The 27032-nt window shown below is 33.6% G+C and overlaps 1 protein-coding gene across 3 annotated transcripts in view; it reads right to left on the reverse strand.

The window, feature by feature from the left end:
- The window catches only part of KCNT2 (potassium sodium-activated channel subfamily T member 2), a 185323-nt gene that overhangs the window by 74538 nt on the left and 83753 nt on the right, over positions 1 to 27032 (reverse strand). For all 3 annotated transcript variants that reach the window (XM_015813744.1, XM_015813743.1, XM_015813742.1), the window contains exons 5-11: positions 24188 to 24247; positions 22724 to 22798; positions 21544 to 21627; positions 19766 to 19860; positions 9499 to 9679; positions 4889 to 5053; positions 3920 to 4056 (exon numbers count right to left, since the gene is read on the reverse strand). In XM_015813744.1, coding sequence (XP_015669230.1) covers positions 3920 to 4056; positions 4889 to 5053; positions 9499 to 9679; positions 19766 to 19860; positions 21544 to 21627; positions 22724 to 22798; positions 24188 to 24247 — 797 coding nt within the window. The remainder of the gene's footprint in view (positions 1 to 3919; positions 4057 to 4888; positions 5054 to 9498; positions 9680 to 19765; positions 19861 to 21543; positions 21628 to 22723; positions 22799 to 24187; positions 24248 to 27032) is intronic.

The following is a 27032-nucleotide window of genomic DNA, read 5'->3' on the forward strand; positions in this document are numbered from 1 at the left end:
TCTGGAAAACTGAAAACATGCCAGGGGAGGTGGGTTTTTTTTTGTTGTTGTTTTTGAAGAAAAGTATCCTCAAGAGAAAATCTCAGGAATTATAGACCAATGACCCTCGTCCTCAATACCTGGAAATACGTTAGAGCAGATAATAAAGATAATAAAGCAGGCCATTTATAACCATCTTGAAGACAATGTTGTGATTGCTAAACGTCAGTATGGTTTCATAAAAAAAATGTAGTAGAAGACAGACCTTATTTCCTTCTTTGACAAGGTAACTTCTTTAGTAGACAACGGAAATGCTGTGAATATAAACCCTCAATTTAACTTCTGATAAGCTTCCATATGTCAGTCTCATTTCTAAAAGCTTTTAGAGGTGGTTTCCATGGCACTACAGTAAATTAGTTACTTACCAACTTGTAAAAAGGTGGATCTAGACTAGCTAGCTTTGAGCTAAGATTTATATGACCATTTTATACAAGGTAATCCTGGATAGCTAACAACCAAAACTATGTTTTTTAAAAAAATCTCCATTTTTTTTTAAGAAAACTATCACACTCTTGCCAAGGAGCTATAATAATCTTATATCAAACTACAGATGCGCTGGGTCCAACCCCAATGCTAGCCCAGCAAGGAAGAGCCAAGTCTTCTTAAAAAACTAGAAGATAGAGACCCTCCCATCTCAGGGCAGGTTCTATTGAGCAGGCACTGCTATGGAAAAGACATGTATCTTAAGTCCTCCCCAGATAAGACTATTTAATACAGGGGAGCTGGAACATACCACGGGCAAATACCCTCAGGGACAGGCAATTTTGCAAATCTTGCAGACTGACGGGTTATCCTACCTTGTTTCATCCACCAGTTATCCCCCTCATTACAATATGAAGCAAAATTAACAGCATTTCTCCCAGCTCAGTTATGTTACACCTGAAGCAGATCTCTGCCTTTTTATTGCTCTTTTCTATGGAATTATGAAACATGAAATTACCTCCATTACTTTACGAAAAGGAAATATGTGATTTAAAATGATCATGGTATTCTTTTAACAAAAGATGAATGTGAGTCCTTTATATACCTTGTTTTTCACAGGGGTTAGAGAAGAGTATACAAACTGAGATACCAAGGAACAAAAAAAGTTCAGTGTTTTATATTGTTGGTTAATATAGCCAAAATATACTCAACACTTCATTTACTAGAAGGGTTATTAGGGAATGTGATTATAAGATGCTCATTATAAAAAGAGAAGCTCACTGCTGCTTAGCAACTTCTACTGCATTTCTTACAATATGCTCTATTGAATTCCCACATTTAGGCTATTATTTCTTCAAAATGGTCTATTAAACTGCTTCCTATAGAGTTTAAAAATGATAAAGGTACATTCAATTACATAATCTGTAATGAGAAATATGCATTTTAATAGTTGCTTTGCTTTGAATTTACTAGAGGCTAAATAATGCTGCGGGTATTTGCTTGAAAGACAGCTTTATAAAATTCATGTTTACTATCTAACCCAGAAAAAAACACACAATTCTTTTCAGCAAAAAAGGATATCCATCCATGTATGGCTATTAGTGATTGAAATAATAATTTACATTTAAAACTGGTAATGTTTTGAAGTTTTATGTCTTATATAATGATTTATTCATTAAATGGCATACAATATAGGTGGTCCTCAGTTTACAACCACAATTCAGCCCCAAGCTTCCATTGCTAAGCAAGATGGTTGTTAAATGAGTTTTGCTCCATGTTATGACCTTTTTGCCACAGTTATTAAGTGAATTACTAAAGTTGTTAAGGGAATCATGTGGCTGTTAAATGAATCTGGCTTCCCCCATTGACTCTGCTTTTTTGGAAGGCGGCTGGGAAGGTCACCAACGATGATCACATGACCCTAGGACAGTGCACCTGCCAAAAATACAAGCCAGTTGCCAAGCAACCAAATTTTGATCATGCGACCATCGGGATGTCGCAATGCTTGTAAGGGTGAAAACTGGTCACAAGTCACATTTTTCAGGGTCGTAACTTCAAATGGTCATTAACCGAATGGTTGTAAATTGAGGACTTACCTGTATTATTTCTTTTGAAGAGTTGTATTTTTTATAATATATATTTTTAAAACAATCGGTGTCATTGGGAGTTTAATAAATAAATAAGTATTCACTCTTACTAGGAAAACAAAGATCTACTGTATTTTATAAGAACTAACTATGTAAATTGATTATGTATTACTCCCATATACTCAAGTAGCTGCAATCGCATAACTACATATCTAGAAGTTTCGCTGAAGATTATTTTAGAGTAAAATGTAGAAGATTGCACCACAAGGGATTTTGCAGCTCCTAATCTTGGAAAGCCTGGAATTCATTAGACAATTAAGCTATACAAGTTATAAAATAATGGTTAATATGGTAAAAATAAAAGCTATTGCAATGTGGTTTTTTGGTGTCAAAGCAGTTCCTACTTTCATTATTCAATGCTTTAGTTTAAAAAAAAACATTAATAAAGATTAAATCAATGGCCAGGGTATATTTAAAATCAAATAGTGTAGTTAAAGCTGAAAATGACTGAAGATTAAAAAGAAATGTAATTATGGAATTGCTTAATCCATCTGCATCTAAAAGTCTTTCACATGGTCTTCGTTTTAAGAATTCTTTAACATCAAACTGTAACTCCAAGGATAATAGAGATGAAAATGAAAAAGAGCCAATTTGGTCCAGTGCTTAAGGCACCAGGTTAAAAAGTAGGAGAAATTATAATGCTCCCTTAGGCATGGGTGACTTTGGGCCTGTCATGCTCTCTCAGCCCAATCTACCTCACAAATTGTTGTGGGAAAAATAGATGAGAAAATCTAGAGAAAATCTCTAGATGAGATGGGCAGCACATAAATCTAATAAAAATAAAATAAAATAGGAGCATAAAAATATTAAATAGGTTTGTGCCTTGAATATTTTATGAAAATAATCAAGGTGGGATATAAATAAAACAAACAAACAAACAAATAAATAAATAAAAATGAGAAACCTATGAACCAAATCCCCCCATACTATATATCACGGTCCCACAGTGACTCAAATATTTTATATCTGACACTGTCAGGAATGGACAGGAAGGCAGAGTCCATACTGAAAAAAGATGCTGAATGACTAGCTTATATTGAGACTTTCCTTTTTTTATAACAAAAGTTCTTGGTGTCCAGAATGGGCTTCAATTAAAGAAAACAACATAGTGAAACTTTAATGAATGCCTGTTCCAGGGAGTTTCAAAGAAGGCATAAACTTTTAATAAAAATATAGCTTGAAGCTTTGGAAGAGGTTTAAGGTTGAAGTAGTATATAGGAAAATAGTGGATTCCATTAAGGAAAGAAAATAGGAGGCTGAATGAGAAAAGAAAAAGGATGACTGAAGGGAAAAGCACTTCAGATTTTTTTAACTGCCTACCTATATATGATTTAAAGAAATAATTTATGTGTCCATTCTTCAATTCATTAATTGAATTTTTCTTTTTTTTAATTTTTATTTCACAATGAAACATTTTAAATGAAGGAAAAGGTTCCATGTTTATAAATTAAGTGCAAATCCAGAATATCAGATTGTTGGAGACAGACCTACATGAGCTCTGATCAATTCTGTTCAGAAATAAATTTCCAAAACAGTTGGAAGGAAGCATACAGCTGATAAGAAGCACACAAAGAAATGTCTTTAATTAAATATCTGTTTAGCATTATTTTTTTATTTATCTATTACAATTAAGGACCCTCCATCTCCCTTTCAGTGACCATGGGCAGTTTACATCTAAAAGCATGTGACAAATATTCACTGGGATATCCAGTAAATGTGAAAAAGGATATTTTAGTGAATTAAGTTTATGGTAAAATTATCAGTAATCAATACATTCTTTTAATACCCTTATGCATTACTTTGGTACCTACTTAGCTCTCAGGAGATCTTGATCCTTCAGTGCTGAACCTTGTAAGTAAATCACCCTTTGGGACCACATTGGAATTTGAAGCACTCTTCGAACCTGAACATCCATCTCAGTGGGACACAATATAACCACATAGTAGTCCTATAAAAAAAATGCATGTTGTAAGAATCAAAAAGAACTAAAATATATTTTAGTTATATTTCCTGGATATTTTTCTATTTAAAAATAGAAGCTGTAGTGGTGCAGTGGTTAGAATGGAGTATTGCAGGCTAAGTCCGTTCCCTGTTAGCAGTTTGATTCTGGGTGGCTCAAGAGTGACTCAGCCTTCCATCCTTCCGAGGTCGGTAAAATGAGGACCCAGATTGTTGGGGGCAATAGGCTGACTCTGTAAAGAACTTAGAGAGGGTTGTAAAGCACTATCAAGTGGTATATAAGTCTATTGCTATTGCTATTAATATTTACCTTGGGGGGGAAATAGGCTTGAGAGAAAAATAGTTGAAGGATAATTTATTTTTTAATCTTTCTAAAGAGAAAAAAGAAAAATGTTCCTGCTATTTATTTCAATAATGACTTTATTGATGCCAAAGTTGCTGTGCCAGATATAAACATGTAATGCTTAGCCTCATGCAGAGATGAGTTTAAATCACTTCCTTTGGCAAAAAAAATGTTAAGCATTACGCATACTGAAAAGGAATCTATGTTCAACAACAGAAAATGTCAGCTTTGGTAGTTACTACACAGATCTCATTAATCATTTTAAAAAGTCTCAGAATTGGCTCTAAAGAAACAACGAGTCTAATAAAAAGAAGTGCTGGGTGTTTTATACCCTTTTTCTAAATTTTAGAATAGTTTTTATAGATATGTCTGTGACCCATGATACTGCTAAGATTTCAGTCATATGTGAAATACAAATGTTAAGAGATGCAAAATATTTCTTGGTGAATTGAGATAAATGCTGATCTGCTTGACTTACCTGGAGTCTAGGATGTGCATAGAATTCATTTAGAAAATCCATAAGCAGGTCAATCTTAAGAGAACTGACACACAAAACAACATGTTTCTCCGTCTGAGCTCTATGTCGGCTATAATTTCCACCTGATTTTTGTCTTTCCATCCACAAATAAGCCAGTTGCTCAAACTGCAATAAAATAAATTTCAAGATGAAGTATGGCCTCAAGAAGTCAACGAGGAGATGATAAGAAACTATATAGTCCAACTGTCTAGATCAGGGCTTGGGAACAATAGCCCTTCTATGACTTGTAGACTTCAACTCCCAGAACCCCTGAGCCAGCCATGGCTCTAGGAGCTGAAGCCCACAAGTCATAAAGGGACCATTTCCCCCCATCTCTGGTCTAGATATTTGTTTGTTGTGATTTAATCTAAAATGGCTCATAGCAATATCTCACATACAGAATGTATAATAATTCAACAAAGAAGGGTAACCTAGTAGTACACATTTCAGCAAAGCACACTTAATTTTAAAGTGTATTGCCATATTACATATACCGTACTTTCTAATTCGCTGGCTGTGGGCAGTAGTATGTTGATTTTCCTGGTCTTCTGTAAAGACCTTAGCTGTAATTTATTAATTTAAGCAGTAAATTTGTATGTGCACTCACTTTGACTTAGCTCTTTTGTTAATGAGAGAGCCAAGACTTAGTCTCAGAGGAGACTACCCCTAAATAAGGAATAGTGGCTTGTATTGTCATAATAATTCTTTGATTATTAATAAATCAAAGTTTAAAAAATCATATTTTTTTTAAAAAAAGAACATCACAGGCATAGATGATTATTAAATGGTGAGCCATTAGAATGGAAAACAGATGCAAGATGTTCAGGAAACGGCATGAAACAGACCGAAAAGAATTAAATTATTGAACACCACAAAAATAGATGGGAGTTCTGGAAATAGAAATAAAAAAGGATTTGGTGCAATGATGAAATGTCTAGTACACAGAGGAAAAAAATAGTTGTAAACAATACAGTATACTCAAAAAGACTAAGCAATAGTTAAAGAGGCATAGAAAATGGAGAGCAATTTTGACATAATTTTTAATCAATGCTTTGGAATGTTAGGAGTTTGGCAGATTTCTGATTTTAAACAGTAGGAGAGATGCAGTGCAGCTTTCTTCTAGGCAGGGTGTGTAAAGTAATTGTGCTCTTCAGCAAATTATTGAGATGTTTATGAATATGGGTAAATTTATTTTATGTTTGCTGTCTTTTTTTAAGTGAGTGTACACAGCATGACAGGGACATGCAATATCTCCTTGTTTAGTGCATTGATGAATATATTATAAGAAATGCAATTAGAAGGGAATATATATGTGCCGATAGAGGGAAATATTCGTAAGTCAGGTTGAAACAAGGGGTCCTTGGTATTCTTTGAGCTTGTAGTTTTCTTGCAAACATTTCATTTACCCAAACATCATCAGTGTATACGTAATTTTGCATAGAGATTATGTGATATTGTTGATGAGAACCTGAATGATTTCTGATGAAGTTTACAAGGAGGAATATAGATTTGAAAATTAATGTATCATTGATCAAGGAAGCTATTTTTGACAAGAGAAATAGAATGATTGTTACTAATTTCTAAATAGTGAACAGATAAAACATATGTAGATGAACCAGTGTAGCTTAGTAGAATGTTTACTAAAGATAGCATAGATGGAGAAATTTAAGAAGTACAAATACTGGTAGAAACAGTGGATAATATTATAGGCTGGTGTAAGGAATGAATATTTATTGAAAGAGGCTAAAGTATGGAAGAACATGCTTTTGCCCAATTTGCTATCTGGAAGTAAGAACTGGTTATGCCAGAAAAACATACAAATAAGTGAAATCTAATGAAAATGGAGTACTTAAGAAATGTGGGTGTTATGACAAGAAGAGGATTAAAAATGAAGAATGATTAATGGAGATTAATCCTTGAGATTAAAGTGAGAAGCTAATATGAAGAAAGTATAATAAGATGGATTGTGTGAATATAAATAGAATCACAAAACAAATATATAAAAAGTGAAATAGATTAAGAGGAAGGAGAAGCAAATAAAATTAAAGTTGCATGGAATTAATAAGATTGATACAAAGGCAGAGACAATATATGAGTTGCTGTAAACTTGTGATGAAACTAAGAATGGTTTGGAGAAAAATAAATGTATGGAATAGTATAGTATATGATACTTTATCTAAATTAGATTTAGCTATGTTTTCTTGTGTTATCTCATCCATTCAATCTACTCTGTCTAGTATTTCTTTTTCCTCTTCTATGCTTTACATAATGGTGCTTATTATAAATGAAGTACAAAGGTGTATGGATATGTTAAGTGTGCACACATACAAAAAATCAAGAAGAAAATCTGTATTAATCTAATTTGGCAGAGAGCATAATTATCATTTGCTACACCAACAATTATTTTGAAAGGAAGGCCATGAGAAAGTACAATCTGTATATTCTGATAAGCCAATCCTGAAATGAGTTCTATGCGTAAATATGAATATTTGTTTATATGATTCTGGACCTTCTATCTGAAATGCTATATCTAAGCATCCTAACACAGATAGACTAGCCTTTGTAGAATAACATGCAGACTATGAATAATAGCTTTGCCCTAAGATTTTTTGCATGCATTTCAAAAGGAAAAGTAAAGAACTATAAAATATAATGTTTTTTTAATAAGATTGGCACATATCACATTGTTGGCTTAGACCAGTGGTGGCGAACCTATGGCACAGGTGCCAGAGGCGGCATTCAGAGCCCTCTCTGTGGGCACAAGCACCGTCGCCCAGTCCTAGGCCTTCAGCTGGGTTTTATAAAACCTTTTCGCTTTAGGCCTCCGCCGCTGTGTGCAAAAAAAAAAAAGGTTCAATCAATCAGTCAATTTCAACTTCTCGCAGGGAAAAAAAGATCTTGCAAAGTTGGAATTGATTGATTGAACTTTTTAGTCCCACCCAGTCTGCCGTTACCACCACAGCCACGCCCACCAATGGGCCACACCCACCCAATTGGCCACACCCAGCCAATGGGCCATACCCACCCGGCACCCGACGATGCATAAGTGGGTTTTGCGTTGCAGATTGGGCACTCAGTCTCTAAAAGGTTCACCATCACTGGCTTAGACCATGTTAGCTAGGTAAGAAATTACATAGGGCCAGTAATTTCAATTTACCAATAAGGCAGTTATATAAACACATTTCAGAAATAAATATATAATTGAAGTATTGAAGCAAAATACCCCATTATGGGTTTTAAAATGCAAAAAGCCTTAGAAGGAACTCTGCATCTTTTCTCCAGAGAGATACATTATCCATGTATATTCTTATTGAGAATTGCCTTATCAAATCTTAATAAATGTAATTAATATCTTAGCAAATCTTTTTTTAAAAATTACCTTATAAGCAAAACTTTTCTCCTTTTCCTCCATATAAGATTATATGGAAATTATTCTACTATATCTAAGCATAGAAATGTAGCTGGGTAGATTATTGAGCAAGGATTAAGTTATTTTTGAAAATTAATATTATCCTGCTAAACATCAAATAGATGACACTGAATAATTATTTTCCCAAAATTCTTAATTCTTGTGGGGAATAATTTAATCGTTTTTTTCAAACAACAGGTGAAAAAATATAATCAATTCACTTAAGCCTATAGGCAGAACAAGTGACCTTTCCGATTACAGAAAACAGAAGCCTGGGAACAGATCTTTTTATAAATATGAATGGAGTAGTGAATGTGAAAAATCAGAGGTAGAGCCACTTATTTTCAAAGTATCAAGTTTTTAACATTACTATGTAATAGAAATGAGTCAACCAATGACTGTTAATAAATGTATAACTGAAGGACTGATCAACAAGATCTCGACTGTGACTTTAGACCATGAACTAGGGCTCAGTTATACATGCTTTGGAATTTCACTGCAAGTACATATGAGATAAGTAAATCTGCTCTAGGATTTTGTTCAAGCTGTATTTTTAAATGTGAATCATACCACTTACATTTTATTTTAACAATGAAGCAAAGTTTGCAAATAGAATGGCTATTATTAATAACCATGTGCCATCAATATTCCATTTGGGGAATTTACTAAATCTTCATGTGGAAAACTAGGCAAGGAAATGAATTTTAGTTAGCTATTGCAAGAGATCAAACCCAGTACTGTGTATATGTGTGAAAAACAGAGGCCTGGCTTCAAATTCAACATTTTTATAGATGTGTTATCTTCTTGGGTTACCTTACCAGTCCGTTAGAATTTTTAAAAACCCACAAAATTTATAATTAAATTCTATAGAAACCTGAGTATTAAATATACAGTTTACAATTTATTCCTAAAGCAAAATTATTAATCCTCTTACTCCCACACACTTTCACTTATATTATGTTATGTTATGTTATATTATATTATATATAAAGTGAAGTATACTAACGCTCTACTATAAGTAGAGAACAAAGACATTATTTTATATATAAATGAACAAAAGAACATTTTGAAATGATGTAAAACACAAGTGCAATCATTAAAAAATATTCAAAATTAAAATGCTATTATTCTAAGTCTTTTTACAAAGAAAATAATATTGTACCTGTATTGGTAATACTACAAGAGCAACACAGATCATAATTACAACCAGCAATTTGGAAGGCCAGATCTTGGGAGTAACATCCCCAAATCCTACAGTGGAAAATGTCACTATGCAGAAATAGAGGGAGTCAAAGAGAGTCAGCTTGTTTCCTGCTCGTTCCAGATGTTGAATTCCACAAATACTATAGAAAGAATGGATTAAAAAAAAGAAACATCTGTAACTAGATGGGCTAATGCATTACAATTCGGTTTGGTCAGGGGATTAATTATCTAATATACACATTTGTATTAATATAAAAGAAAAATCAAAGTATTGTTTTATATTTCACAAAAGTCTGCACATTTCAAAATTAATGAACTCATGTTATCATTGATCTCAAACACTGACACGTATATGAGACCCAATTAGCTGAATGTAACAGGAGAGAAAAAATTCACATTTTCATTTGAAAACACTGAGCAACTTGAGATTATACGAAAGCTATGTGTCTCTTAAATAGCCATTATGGCCACCTAATGATCATAAAGTTGCTTTTCTGGAAAGAATGTTAAAATTATAGTCTTTCTTATTATAGGACATATAATAGCTATCATAGCAGCAGGCAGAAGACAGCTGAACTGAGACTTTGCAGCATTAAACCATACTGAACAAATAGCCTCAGTTACTAAATACTTTTGAGCAGTATTTAGAAACGCAGTGTTAACAAATGCAATCACAAATATATCACTGTTTATTTTCCATCCTATCCTTATTCACAGTCAATTTAATGAAAGTCTGAACCTGATAATAAAACCTAATAAGCTTGAATTTGTAGTTATACTATGCTGCACAACTTAATGAAGTGATTCTGTACATAAAACAAACTTGGATAACTTCAGTGCAAATCACCTCAACAATATTCATTTATATTCAGTGTTCTGCCATTTCTTCTCTTGGCCATGCAGATAGCCCATTTTACTCAAATTGACCTTTCTACACAATTTGAATGGGTCATGACTGAAGCTATCAATGTTTTCCTGCTTGAACATCCCATGATATAAATCCCACAATATATATTTGTAGAGTTATACTTAAGGGAAAAAAAGTTGTAGGGTTAAACAATTGGGCATCAGCCACTTGAAATTAAAAAAAAAAGTGAAATCCCAAAAGAAAGTAATATTCTGAAAGAGTTCTGAAGCAAGGTTTACAGACTTATGATTGAATGCACAGATCACGCTTTGTTCAAAGAACTCTCTTGAGCAGACTTAGAATCACTTTGAAGAGTTCTTAACGGAATTGAAATTTTTGACACTATAATAGCAAAGGCAGTCACATGTGAGAAAAACAAACGGATATGTTCCACGATCATTTCCCAAATGGTCCTATGCAGTATGTTGAACTCTGTGGCATGGAAACCTGCTTGGGATTTCTCATTACTGGAAAGAACAGCTTTTCATAGATAATTAAAATTGTTTTCCTTTAATAAACTATTCTCCATCTGAATTATTTTTTGATACTTTCTTCAAGAGGATGTGGAAGAACTCAAGAGTTATGAAAGATAAAGATTCATCTTTATCTGCTCAGTGAATGGTGGCTTTAAAATTGCTGGGCCTGGAATGGTGTATTTTCAAGGATTCTAAAACTTCTTTACCCCTGAAATAACGGGGGTTTGACTTATGACCACAATTGAACCCAAAATTTCTATTGCTAAGTGAGAAAGTTAAGTGAATTTTGCCCTTTGCACGACCTTTTTTGCCACCGTTGTTAAGTGAATCACTGAAGTGTTAAGTTAGTAACATGGTTGTTAAGTGAATCTGGCTTCCCCATTGACTTTGCTTATCAGAAGGTCGCAAAAGGTGATTACATGATCCCAGGACACTGCAACTGTCATAAATATGAGACAATTGACAAGCATCTGAATTTGGATCATGTCACCATGGGTATGTTTCAATGGTTATAAGTGTGAAAAATGGTCATGTCACTTTTTTCAGTGCTGTTGTAATTTCAAATGGTTACTAAATGAACTATTGTAAGTCGTGAACTACCTGTATTTATATTTATTTATTTATTTGTTTGTTTGTTTGTAAAAATTATTAGCATAATATGCACATAGTTGAATTAGTGACATATTAGAATTACTAATATAGATTTATTTAGACTTGCCTTTCAAAATAATGTTTTTACAAGAATCAATATCATACAAATAGTTTAAAATAAATAAGAAAAGCGGAACAAAATCTAAACATGCCTAAACATGCCTATTACATGATATCCTCAACTATTTTGCCTATTACAAGATATCCTCAACTATTTTGTCAGTGGGCAAATAGGAATTTTGAGGATGCATTTTAAGTGTTATGTTTGCTATTGGAAGAGAGATCGACTAGTCATAAAATGTCAACTATGATGATGCAGCCAATCACAAAACAAGTCAAATGGAGGAAGTCAAGGGAGTTGTCTATGGATGCACTTGTGCATACAGGGAGCCTAGATATACAGGTAAAATAAAAAGAGCTGCTAGACCACAAAAGACCAGAAATAAGAATAAATAGAAAATTCTAGCAAATAGGGAAGGATGTGGAAGGTAGTCAGGCTGGCAAAGAACAGATCCATGTTTTGTGAGCATCAAACCTCTTGAATAGCTTTACCAATAAATGTTTGTTCTTATAACTATCAGTTAAAAAGTTGCATATGTTCTGCATGCTTTTACTTTAATCTCCTTCTGCCTCGCTTAGTTTCATCTGATACTGCCTGTGCAATAATGGCTAATATTTTACTAAAAAGACATGGAAAAAAACCTAGCACTGCCTTAATTTGCATGGACATTTACATTTTGAAAAGAAACTTTGTCTCTTGATAAAGGGCAAAATTATAAGCTACATTGAACTGTGCACTGGAATAAAAAAAAAAGAATAATCCTAATGTCTAAAATTAGTCACATGTATGTATTGTCTGAACTTTAGAATATTGAGTCATTTTTTGCTGTTTTATCTATAGTAGTTCCCGTAAAAAAATAAGTTTGCATTGCATGTTTATCCAAAAAAACCACAAAACCAAAAACCATTCCAAGTTTATATTTCCTGAATGTAAGGTTAAAGTTTAACCACAAGTTTAAGAAATCATGGCCCAGGGTACAACAGCACTTTTTTCTCGTGTTTAGGACAACTGTTATTTTACTTCTGGTAGTAGCCAAAAGATTGGCTTCCTGTCTGTAGTGTTAACTATGGAACTGGGGTTTGATGGAGATATTGGTGGGCATGTGATTCATGCCTTTCTGAACAGCTGATGGAGAAAAGCTCTTTATTTCACTCTTATTAGATGTAAGAAATATACCTTTCTGTGCTGCCCTATCATTGTGGAATTCCTTTTTTCACATCCATTGAAGATCAGTCTCTGAACAGGAGTTGACTAAAGTTCTATTTGTTCATTTCAGAATGCTGAATTCTCAGTGGCAAATTTAAAATGACTTGTCATGTTTCTTCTCACCCTCATTATAGTATTTGGAGAGTGATTTCCTTACAGCTGCGGTTATTCGTAGCCTCTTATCTAACAATGACGGTTATTTTTAAAAAAAAAGGTTGTTCTTCCAAGATAAAACTATCTGTGGAAAATCTAAAAACTAAACAGATACATGAACAAAATGTTAGAGTGAGATGCAAAATGTATAGCAATTTCTCTTTCATCTCCTTCAATTCTCCATGATCAGGACTCCTAGTCTGAAATGTCTAAAATTATAGGAAAACATAATATTAATGTTCTATAGCCTAATGCACAATGAAAGTTGTTCTGATAAGAATATTCATGGCATTCGATAAAACATTCATGGGATTCTAAAAACACTCAAATCTTAACCATTTTGGAGAAATTGTATAAGGTAAAGGACATTTCTGACAGTCTTCACTGTGACTGTTCACTATTTTTTTAGCCTTAGTTCTATTTTTTCTCGGGAAGAAAATTTCAAAGAACCAGGCTGCTACTTCATTATTGCTTGGATTTTGTGGTTTATGGTTTAATCACCTGATTCTAATTGTGACTTATTTTAGTACTGATCTAACATTTTAAACCCATAAAAGCTATTTCAATGTTCAGCTTTATACTATTTTTTTTAAAAAAAATTAAACTAATGTTTTAATGTTTGTTTGTTTTTTTTGTCTTTTTCTTCTTATCTTGTTTGCTTCTCCCTTTGGAATTGTGAAATCAATGCATTAATAAATTAGGAAAATAACACAAACATGGCAAAGGAATACCAAAGGTTCTTGGAATAGAATTCCCATGAAGAGGGGGTAAAACTACAGAGTAACAACTACAGCATAGTATTATTTTCAGAATAAAGTAAGTTAATGTTTATTTAGCAAAACTGTAAAATACAATTACACAGCACAATATGAATGGGACAGAAACATCATTTTAAGAACAGCTACATTGCATGTGAAAATGATAAATAATTAACCAAAAAAACCTCCTTTCATCTGACATGACTTAATCTATTGCTGTTTGAGTGAACTACAGTTGTCCCACTTGTATATTCATCTGATTCTAAATTTTCTATCTTCAGCCAATCCTATCACTATCACTTTGGTTTCTCTGTACCTTTTGTCAAGGTAAGTAGTTACATCTGTTCAGAAAGATTTTTTTTAATGAGGTAAACATAGAAAGTAGCTTAAAAGCAACCAATGCAGCAGTATACTGTACAATGCTTTTCTATGACATGTGACCTGCAGCCTCTAGTAATGTTTAAAAATAAAACAGCTTTGTTATCTTGGGACTGGTGGGAATAATTTCATCCTCTTCAAATTCCATGACATGCAGAGAATTTGTATGCATTGCCAAAACATTCCCAAATAATTATATTCTTAATCTGAAATATTTAGGAAGTCCTATGGCTTACAAAATCAATATGAGAATGTTAAAACACTGATAGTGTTTAGAAAAAAAAATCACCAGCAGCAAGATGGATAGACTCACTCACAGTGGCGATGGGTACACTATTAGAAGACATGAAAGACCAGGTTAAGGACAGATCATCACTGCATGGTGGCGCAGTGGTTAAAATGCAGTATTGCAGGCTAACTCTAGCTACAGCCAGGAGTTCAATCCTGACAGGCTCGAGGGTTATTCAGCTTTCCATCCTTTCAAGGTCAGTAAAATGAGGACCCGGATTGTGGGGCAATATGCTGACAAGTGGGGGCAAACCACTTCAGAGAGTGCTGTAAAGCACTACAGAGCAGTATATAAGTCTAAATGCTATTGCTATTGTTATTTATGAGTTGCTTAAAGTTCATAACTTGATGATACATAATCAATCAATCGATTGATTTAATAATTTGCAACTCTGCAAACAGAGAGTTACATCCAAAGGTGTTAACATTAACCTGCTTTCTGCTAATTTAATTGGCAAGGAATTTACTCCAATACTGTGATCAATTTCTTCATTGATAAGGCTTGTTGTAAAAATCTTGTTTTTCCTTTAGGCAAAATTATGACATAGAAGTGATCCCTACCTTAAATCTCTTGCCTTGGAATTTACAAATTGCCTCCTCTTCCATTCACATGGAGAGGAGGTAATTTCTGCCAACCTTATCAGCAAATCATGAAATTCCTGTAAACTTATAAATGCACAGGTAAATGCCGAGAGGATGACACACAAAACCATCATTTTGTCTTATGTAAAGTCTTCACTACATAATTGAAGTCAGAATGCAGCCCTTAGTAAAGACTTAATGAGCAATGTGTAAATATATGATTGATTTGTCAGGCTTGGCTCTTCTTTAACATGCAACTATATAGAAATAAAAAAAATCACAAAGCAGCATTCATGGCAACACTTACTTAACAGGCTAACATAAACTGTTCTTACACTTTGGAAAGCGACAGGTCATCATTTGTGGGAAGGACATACTGTGGCTCATTGCAAACTGCTTTTGCAACTGTAGTCTGCAAAGCATAAAATGTAAATTTCTAATACTGAATTTTACAGTCTATACAAAATGCTGGGCCTTCACTTACTGAATTTGTTTCTAAACTAAACAGGAATGTAAAAGCTGTTATATTGTGAGCCATTAAGGTCCATCTACTAAAGACTTTATCAGCCCTATTTAGAACTTTAAACTTGCAAAACAGTTTATTTACCATTAAGCTAAGCTCTTACATTTGTTAACCAGCAATACTTGAAAAAGTCACAATATTTATTTGTTGAATTATGTTATATGGTACATGAATATTAACAATTTCTTGTTAAATCCGTGTGTCTTGCCAATAAATAACATATTACGTACATTAATTTTTTCTAACCCAATATTTAAAGATATGCTGAATACTAGCATTGCCTATAGCATTTTCTTACTTCAATGTGGACTTTTGTTTTTGTGTATGTGTGTGTGTGTGTTTTTGATGCCTGGTGATTGCCTAGACTAGTCCCTGAAGTTTTCTTAGCAAAGATTTTTGGAAGTGGTTTGCCCTTGCCTTCTTCCTAGGGCTGAGAGAGACTGGCCCAAGGTCACCCAGCTGACTTCATACCTAAGATAATCTCCTGCTTTCCAGCCTGATGCCTTGGCCACTCTACTAAACTGGCTCTCATCCTGGATTTTATGCTGGAAAAATGAATATGGTGCATATTATGGTTTTCATGTTTGAATTTGGTAGATGTGCAGAGTTGTCTAACCTCTGGGAAGCAAGGCTCAGTATGCTTGATGAGCAAAACAGAACCTACTGGCTATGCCTAATTTGTCAAACACTAGTCCAGGCACAAATTTTGTAAAATTATGTCATAAAGAGAACAATTTCTCTCAAATGACCAGAAGTTTGTGAAAATGTTGTTTCACAAGCCGGGATAGATAAGGAAGCCAGCAGCAATCCCACATTGTCCTAAAAGTAACTGCATAGAGACTAACATGGGTATCAATTAGCTACTACCGGTATTTCACACTACTGAAGCACAAGCCAATCTATAACCATAGTCTATCTACTACTCAAAATGCCCCATCTGAAATAATTCTATAAAGAATTCTATAAAGAATTGTATATTATGTAAATGGTACAACTCTCTGAAATTATCAAAAATAAGGCATAGTTATAAATGGATTATTTGAGTAATTTATGTCAGAAGGAAGCGACTTTAAACAGATATTAATCCCCAATGCATATTTAATGACATCCAAAACAAGGACTGCTTTATTCAAAACCTGTGATAAATATATCAAGTAGACACAAAACAAATTGTTAAGAGAGAGTGCTCTTACAATTAAAGAAATCAGAGACTTTGATAGAGAGGGCGATTAGTTTTCTCTGTCGGTAAAATAAAATCCGATTCCTATTACAAAACAGGTAAAATTTTAAAGCCCAGTTCTTCTTAAAAAAATAATCATATTAATCTTTCTTAAACATACTGGAGAAATAAACCCATCTTATTTAGAATATATGTGTTTGAAAGCACAGAAAAAATGAAAATAAAGGTACGTGTAATGGATAAAGAACAATCCCTCAGTCCTACCATATACTGTAAAATTTGTCTTTCTTTTAGTACATATTATGAGGCATAGGAGAAAGAAAAAATATGTCAGAATTCCTGAAATGATATATGCTATCACAGAATAATCCAGAGTGCTATATATAATTTGAATCCGAGTTGAGAAATGATCAATCAGCTCCAATATTCCATCTCAGATGTGATACAAAGCAGCAGAATGGGGCAAATAAATCAAACTATGTTAATTGGTGATCTACAAGTAACTAAAACTGAGATGCATCCATCAATTGGCCCAATTTCCTTCATTAAAGTGTATTTTATAACATGACAGAAAAGTAAAATGATTTACATTTTATCACTTTATAAACCTGCATGGACCATACTCTCTGGAAAAACTAAAATCACCTTTATTTACATGAAATCAAAAATTAACTATTAAGCTTTATTAGCTAGATTAAAATCCTGCTCTTAATTGAGGAACACTAGATAGCTTATGCAGACATCATTTTTATTTTATTCACAATTTAGAACAATTCAAAACTGACTGAGGTAAACCCAGTGAGCTCCCATCACTGAAATTGGGCTTGAGTCTAAATGAACACCCTAACCTCTAAACCACACTCAGTCTTGTGTCCTTTATTTTGGCTCTAATCAGGTTACTATTTTCTTCTCTTTTCTCTCTAATGTTTTCCTACAAAGGCAGGGTCTGCTTTTTTTTGGGGGGGAGAGATCAAATGTAAATCCATTGGTTGCAACAGGATTGACCAACTGGATTGCTATCTGAGCCTGGCATTGTGTGCTGAGACAGACTAACTGTCATGTTTTCATGCTTAAGGCAGAACTAGAATTCATAATCTACTGGTTTCTAGCCTAGTGCCTTAACCATCAGACCAAACTGGGTCTGTGGGTCCAGCTTACTATGTACTATTATATTCTGACTCTATTTAGAACTTCATAGAATGGGGAACAAACACATAAAATAGTGAGGGAATATTGGATTTGTTGGTTAGGGAATAAAGCAATTTGTAACTGCAATTAGCTGTGAGGGGAAAATAGCTCCTGGCATGTCATCCAAAATGGCCTGTTTTGCCATGCTGACTGCATATTTCTGTCATTCTTATATATTTGTAATAAAGTAGCAGGTAAAAGAAGGAGAAAGGATAAGATAGTGATGGAGAGTGGGATCCCTCTGGGCCCTGAATTTATGATCCAGACATAGATGGAAAATTGACATTATTAAACATTCTTGTCCACATGAATTTACTTCCACATAAAGCCCTCTTTGATTAAGCTGCTTTTTGCAACAAATTTTCAAACGAACAAGCTCACATAGAAAAAGTATCAGAGTGTGAAAGTTTTGCATGTCTTCATTAACAGTTGGATGGAAAAGAAGTGAAATATAAGGTACTTGGAAGGTGAGGAGACTCAGGTCTTGACACAGAGTGTCTCCCTCTGTTTTTTTATGAAAATGATTAGATTGTAACCAGGCTATAAACCAGGATACAGTCAAGCATCTGCCAGTCTACAGTGCTACCCAGCCACATAGTAACTGGTCTTTTCTGCCTCTCCTTTGTGACTTTGGCACAAGCAATATATGCTACCCATATATTAAGGTCTGAAGCAGTACAGTAAAAGTAGTTCAAGCTCTTACAAAAATAGTACAATAATATAAGCTCTTACAAAAAAAGTATATACATGGCCTAGCAGAGTACAACGATCAGTATAGGTAAGCATTATCCAAAATATTAATATTTACTAATAATCATTTAAAAATATAAATGCAGTAATTAAAAGGTTCAAAGGAACAGCAATATAAACAAAAGAGAAATCAACAGAGGACTGTTTTAAGGCAGCCTGAATGTGATTTCAATTACCATGATAGATAATTGCTTTATATCCTTAGCTAACAAGTGTGTCATTGGTATTTTTGTCAGTATTTAGTCTATTTTTTTCCCACTCTACAAGGGCCAGAACAAGACCAGAATAAAATGGCACATAATAAGCTGGTGTCTGCAGATGCAGAAGGCAGCAATAATTGGTGTAGGTCAGCTTGTCTTTTTTCTTCATCTTTTCCTGTCACTTACAAAACACAGGCTTGAATCTGAACATAATGTTCCCTGGCAAGCAGCGCAACCTCTTTACTAGTGATAGATTGCTGTCAAATATTTTTGTTTCCCGTAACTTGAGAAAGGGAGAGGGCTTAGGGAAAAAAGAATGCATAGTTTGTAATATTGCTATAAGTCATTGGCAATTATTCTATAAAGATCAAAGGTAGCAAATATTAGAAATGCAAAATGGTGTGAGTTCACCACCAGCTTATTATGTGCCATTTTATTCTGGTCCTTTTAAAGGTTTGAAGAGGAAGCAATTAAGAAGTTCATTTTAAGGTTGATATTTGGTTTCAGGATTCATGCAATCATAACAAGAAATGAGTATATAAATATTGAAAAAAACAGATTTGACAACCATATTTGTCAGGTTTACCTAAATATTTCACTGTTGTGATTTATAATATTTACCTGTGTCCCAATGTTAGGGTTGTATAAAGAAAAGCTTCCACCGGGAATAGTTTCCACCTCTGGAAGTTCTCAATTCTTTGGGAAGACATACAGCAATATAACAGCAATATAAACAAAAAGGGCAGAGGTTTTATCTTCCACTTGATTAAAGGAGTATGTACCTGTAATACTGTAATGGAGATTATTTACATATTTTCCCCTAGTATCCTTTTCTTTTAGCGTCATCATTTATTTTCCTAAACAACACAAGGTTAGAACTTTGGCTTAAAATACAACAGTAATAATATAATTATACGGAACTTACCATGTAAAGATAAGACATAACAATGTAGATATTAAAATCAGAACTTGATTAAACATTGCAGACTGTGTGCGCTGGATGGCTCTATGAAGATCATTCTATTTGAAAAGAAAAATCCAACAAACAAACAAAATTATGAAACCAGTTCATCAAATGTGAAGCAACAGTCAAGAAGTATGTAATTTTTGAAAAAGCAAAAGATAGTGCAGTTAAATAACAAAACAGTTAATTCAGCTTTCTGAAACCAGGTGCCATCAAAGCTAACATTACCATTAAACAATATCACGTAGTGCTCTTTCATACAGAATATCAGAAAGGAGATCAACAAATATCAAATAACTATATATGAAACCATAATTCCTTAAAATAACATTCTAATTTGAAGATAAGACATAACAATGTAGATATTAAAATCAGAACTTGATTAAACATTGCAGACTGTGTGCAGACTTTTGATTCAGAATGAAAAACAGTGGGTAATTTCGCTTCAGTTTTACAATGTTTTTATGACAGGAAAAGAAACACAGAATTCTGCATACCATATCTTGAATCTTCTGGGCAAAGTTTATAGAACAAATGACAGCAAGCCAACTACAGGTAGTCCTTGACTTACAACCGTTTATTTTGCAAACATTCAAAACTACAATGTCACTGAAAAGTTACTTACAGCCTCAGTTACTTACAACTTACAGTCCTCATACTTGCGACTATCACAGCATCCCCATGATTGTGTGATCAAAAACACCTTGCAACTGGCATGTTTTTATGACAGATGCAGTTCCCAGGGTTAAGTGATCATCATTTGTGATGTTCCCAGATGGTTTCTGACAAGCAAATCCAATGGGAAGCTGGATTCACATAACAACCACACAATTTACTTAACTGCAGCAATTCACTTAACAACCATGGCAAAAAGCTGTGACTCACTTACCAACCCCCTTGCTTAGCAATGGAAATTCTGGTCCCACTGTGGTTGTAAGTCAAGAACTACCTGTAGTATGTAGTCATAGTCATTTTATGGTTAACAATAGTTTTATCTGTGACCAGATCATTAAAAAAAATAAAACAGATAACAATTACTGTTGTTTCTATTTAGCAGATGGAAATAAACATGAAAAATTAATGGAGCTGTTTAACAAATGAAAATTTTCGAACCAAGCTAATATTTATAATCACATTTGCCTAGATTCCAATAGTATTGAAATTTGCATCATATAAAAAATGAAGCACCATTATGCCTTTTAATAAGAACTTTTGAAAGCATCTTTTCAAAATGACTGCAAAACTCCAAGACAAGTATATCAAGCATAAATAAGTATAGTTCTTTGGCCATTTTCCTATATTTCTTTCTTTCTCCGTTCCCTTCCACCCTCCCCCTCATTCTGCCTAGTAGCATAGTATAGAAGCCAAGTAGAATTAATATTTATTAAGTTGGGACATAAAAGGTACTCAGGTGGAGGCTAAAAAAATATATCAAAGGAATTAATACTGGACCAATAGTTTTATTATCAAAATAGATCACATTTGAATCCCTATACCAGATATATCATAGGAAGATAAAACAGATGATGGAAAATGCCAGAAATACAACAATGTTCAAAAAGCAAATAAGCTAACATAACTGAACTTTAACCAGTTATTCACATTAATTCACAGTGGCTTAAATCTAAAATCCATGGTTTACATGGATTATAGAACAGATGGGGGGTTGCATTGACTCATAGACAGAAAATATGAATTTTCCCCCTTCAAACAAATCTCATCTACTTTGCCATACTTACAATCATATTCTCCAAAGCATGTTTGGCAAGCCAACAATTTAAAAACACTGGGATAAATAAATTTCTTAATGCAGGACAGAAAATCTAAAGAAAAAGACACAACATATTATATAAGTCCTCCAAACATTCACTCACTGTAATTGCATCCAAATACAGAGAAAAGAGGAAAACCAGTATATCTAATATGATTAAATTCCATATATCTGTGGTTTTTGACTTGACAACAGCAGAGCTAGCAAAACTACAACAGGTGACAATTCACCTGAGCAGCGACAACTTTGATATTTGATCTATTCTTTTTCAATCCCAATTCTTACTTTTGATTAAAATTATTGTCCTAATATAACCTTCAGAAACTTACTTCTGAAGTGAAGTTTATGGCTAAACCAAAACAGGTAGAACTGAATTAACATGGGTTAATAACTACAATTTGTGCCGTCCTAATTTTATGTCTACTATAATTTGCTTGCTTGAGTTAGGATCAAGAAGTTATAGTCTAGTGTATGTATGAGTGTGGAGCAGGAATATGATGATTAAAAAAGATTCCATAAGGCACTTTTGATGCTAGATGTTGAACAAAATGCACAGCAGATAACAGATTTTACAAGGGCTTACTTTCTTTTAATTTGAATTCTGTGATCCATCAAACAGAATCAACTGCAAGTGACATACAGTACAAATAATCTTGCCATTCTTCAAGGATCATATATGATAGAAGATGGCTTGGAAGGCACATTCTACGTGGCAATGGGATTAGTGGAATGAAATCAATGAAAAATGCTTTTTCTGTTGCTATTACCAGCAAACAGAAAACACCAATCTTATCTGCAATGGACCTGCCCACCCAATCTCAGATTTTTATATAAAGAGTTGCCTCAATCTCTACTATGTAACTAATAAATAATAACACTATGGGAAAAATGAATGAGGCTTCCTGAGAATTAGAGATCACAAGTTATCTCTCCATATTAAAATAAAAAGCAAAAACAAAAACAAAAGCAAAAGCAAAAACAAATAAAGGAATCTGTGCTGACCATTAAAATTGAATGGACCTCATAATTTTCCCATAGATTCACAGAAAACCTTGCTTCAAAGGTTTTTCATTTCATTAATGTAATTTTCCAAACTTCTAGTTGCTGTTTCCTTCCCTCTCCCATAAAAATCATAGACAGAAACTTACTGTAATGATGAAAGGAATAGCATTGATGATTTCCAGCAGAAAAGGAACACGTACAACTTGTTCCCATAAGTTTCCCTTTTAAAAATCAAGAAAAAATAAAATGCAACACTAACAGCCAGCAGTAATTTTTTTCCCATATTAATACCATAATTCATCATGGGTGATACATATATTTATATAGGGTTCACTGAGAAATTTATTAGGCAAAATAGAATATATGAATTCTATATAGCAAATCCTTTTTAGAAGAAGGAGCTGTACTAATGACATATTGGACTAGATGTAAACCAACCAGCTCTATCTTCTGTCTAGCTTAGCTTACTATTCTCTTGAAATCTCTATTTCCTAATATCTACATATATAGTAAATGTCTATGGCATGAGTTTGTTTATGTATATGTGTGTATACCTGTATATTTCATATATATATATTATGTATATGTGTAGATAACCAATATAGATATTTATGTTGCACTCAAAAATGGCAAGTTATGTATGTGAAAACACAATTTCAGTTAGTTGTATAGTATTAGCAAAACAAATTTGAAAAATATTAATTCAATTTGAATATAAGAAGCATAGATAATTCATGCTTTTTTTAAGATTCCCATTTTTATCACTGTCACTATTAGAAATATAAAATGCTTCCTAATATTTAAAATAACAAAGAAACTTTACTACAAAAACATATCACAGACTCATTCAGAGTAATAAATATTCAATTACATTTACACATTAAATTTGATCAATACAGCAACACTGTATTTTAATTTCTAACAACACGAGTGCAACAGAATTATACAGTTTTTGCATTCTTTTTCCTGATATTAAGATGCTGCATCTCAAAACATAGTCACAGCAGCAGGCAGAAATTTGCTTGAAGAAGTGCTACCATCAACTAAAATCTTATTTATTTATTTATTTATTTATTTATTTATTTATTTATTTATTTATTTATTTATTTATTTATTCATTCATTCATTCATTCATTCATTCATTCATTCAGTCAGTCAGTCAGTCAGTCAGTCAGTCAGTCAGTCAGTCAGTCAGTCAGTCAGTCAGTCAGTCAGTCAGTTAGTCCAGCTTATATAGCCACCCATCTCATCACACAAGTAACTGTGGGTTGTGCATAACAAAGCAAAAACAATTCATAAATACCAATATTAGTTTCTGAATAAATATTTAGGAATGAATAAAAAGATTTAGAGTGTGCATAATACTTGAAGAAAGAGGGAAGGAGGGAGGAAGAGGGAGGGAGGCAGAGAAAGAGAGAGATTTATTAGGATGTACATTTATTTAATTGCTAGGGTTTTTATTGCATCAAATTTTAAAAATAGACAGTTCTGCTATTATCTAAATATTATACTTGAAGACTAATTCTATTGCTATGCCTACAGTATCACCCTGCAAGAGAACGGATTGCAATGTAATTTGGCTCTGGAAGAATATAACAATAAGTACTTACTTTGTAACTAAGATAGCTCAGTAGCATAGTTTCCAACAGACTTATTAAAGCCACTGATACCTAGAGGAATAACATGCATGAGAAATTCGGCAATTTCTGAGGACTAAGCAAGCATAAAAAAATATATGTGTAGTAGGACTCAAAAGTAGCAACAACTAGGTGAACAACAAGCACAGAATGTAATCTTCAAATTTTTAAAATCCTTCAATTTCTTAATCTGTGCTTCATTGTATAATTCAGATGATAAATGTCTTTGCATTTTGACTATCCAAACCAGCAGCGTTTTGTATGTTCTATTTTTTCTGTTCATTGACCAAGATACATGTAAACATTATCTATTTTTTTCCAGCATTGTAGACATTAATCATTCAGCAACAGCTAATTTGTGAAGACTAAGTATTGATCTGTACAATAAGCCAGTGAACAGAAAAGTGTCTTGCCATATCAGAATAAGAATGATTTTGTCTTGAATTTGATTTATTTCTGTATTCTTTTTCCAATTCTGACCAACTCAATATCTCTGGCTTGCCAGAATCATAGTATGAACATTATAGGTTCCCACTGCTATTTAACATCAGTGTCCGAAGCCTTTCCTCAATAGACAATAATTAACATGAACTGAAGGCAGCATTACAGAGAATCAGTAACATTAACGTCATACACAGAATTGACAGAATTGTATTTCATCCCTTCCTGGGCCATTTGCCAAAATACTAATACTTCACAGAATCCGTTCACTTCTTTGGAATTTATTCAGGTTTTACAGGTATTATACTGAAATTAATAGTAGCTGCAGAATAGCATTCCTTTATATTTACAAGATCATTATAAATGCCAAGTCACATCATCCAATTTGACTCTTTGCAGATCTAAAAATACAACATGTTCTAAAAGAGTTTTATTACGTCACTTCAAATTAGCACAGCCCCATTATTTTCAAATCTGGTATTAAAAACCAAACAAATGGCTTAAAATAACTGCTCAGCTACCCAATTCTCTATTAACTGGTACTTCCAGAAACGTGTCATTACCGAGTATGGAATTCGAAATAAAAGATTAGCATGAACAACTCTAATTTTAAACTGCCATCCCAAGTTAATGAATGACCAGAACTCAGAACAAAAGCATAATCAAGATACAGCACAGATATTACAAGTTGTGAAGGTATAGAAAAATATCAGCAAGATTGCAAAAATGTTGAAATGGCTCCAAATAAGTAACACTAATTCTAGCTGAAGTGAATTAGATGCTGCAATTTGCATGCTTCATTATGGTGACAAAGTCTTCAGAATTCTAAGCATCTCAACTCCTTTTTTACGATCCTGTAATCCCTTAATTTGGAGTAGAGTTGGGGTGACTGGATGGCCAGATGCCCTTCCTGATGCCACATGGAGTTTGCAGCAGATATTTTTTTCTTTGTACCCTAGGAGAGAAACATCTGCCACTACCTAGGATTGAAATTTCAACCTTCCAAGGAGGAAGCTAGTGTTTTCACCACTGGGCCACCAAGCCACTCAATTCTAAGCATCTCAACTTCACTGTTAATTATTTAGAGGGTGATAAAATCTTACAGCAGTTGCATGTGCAATTTATTATGGGCAATGTGTTCCTAAAATTTTAAAGATAAGAAGTCATGTCAGCTATAGAAACTACTATTACTCTCCAATCAAGACAATGTTCTCCATTGTTCAATAGGGCTGTTCTTGGACTGCTATCTTAATGTACTAGAAAAGAAGTACTAGAATGTACTTAATGTACTAGAAAAAAATAGAAGGATAAGAAGAATTTCCCTTAACCTTACAAGGAAAAGGAAATTCATTAGTGCTACTACCTTCCTGTCAAGCATGCCTCCATGCTCTGGTAGGAAGAACCTTTCCATTCCAAATGTGCTCAAGCATAGGGCATAGGGGTACCAAATAAAGGAATTAACGTTATTAATTCACAAATTGGCAGTAGTTATTTCTTATTATGTTATTACATCAATTTATATTGCCACCAATCTCACAACTGTGACACAGGGGGACAAACAAAAGAAACTCTAAAGGGGAAAATAGTAAATATATGAAGTCAACATTCCAAAGCTGATACAGCAGCAATTTCAGAAATATAAATTCAAGTAAACAGGTTAGATAAGGAAGGCGGGGGAAGGGGGAGAAAACCCTTTCTTCCCAGATCCTTTTGAAGGGCCATTAAGCAGCATTGTACAATTCCACAGACTGCACAAAATGCACTAATACATCTAAGTGGTGGAAATGAAATCACAGGGAACAAAAAATAATTAGCAATCAAAGAAACAAGCCTTGAAGTAAAATTAGTACTGATGATGCAATAGTAAATCTATCTTCTAAAGTTCTTTACAAGTGATAACAGGCAAATGACGGCGATGACATAATCAGCACTGTATAGTTGGATTTTGAAAAAGCTTCTGACAAAAAACTTAGTGGTCAAGGGATAAGAGGCATTGTTCTTTATAGATTGTTAACTGAGCGGGGGGGAAAAACATGAAGTGAAGTGTGGGGATAAATGAGCAATTTTCTCAATGGAAGGAAATAAGAAGTGGAGTACCACAGAGATCTCTGCTTACACTGGGGCTTCTTAATTTATTCATAAATTATCATGACTTAGGCTAAGCGCACTGAGCTGCCTAAATTTGCAGATGATACTACACTATTCAAGTTGATGATAATGAAAGTGTTTGTGAAGAGCTACAGAAAGGTAATTGGAACAGGATAAGTGGGCAACCAAATGGAAAATACAGAGTTCAGTTTACACTAAATGTGAAAATTAAGCATGATATACAGAAAATGGACAGGGAGATTTTTCTCAAAAGTCAGGACAGAAATTA

The sequence above is a fragment of the Protobothrops mucrosquamatus genome, unplaced genomic scaffold (genome assembly GCF_001527695.2).
Source record: "Protobothrops mucrosquamatus isolate PMUCROS unplaced genomic scaffold, P.Mucros_1.0 scaffold187, whole genome shotgun sequence".
NCBI classification, from domain to species: Eukaryota; Metazoa; Chordata; class Lepidosauria; order Squamata; family Viperidae; genus Protobothrops; species Protobothrops mucrosquamatus.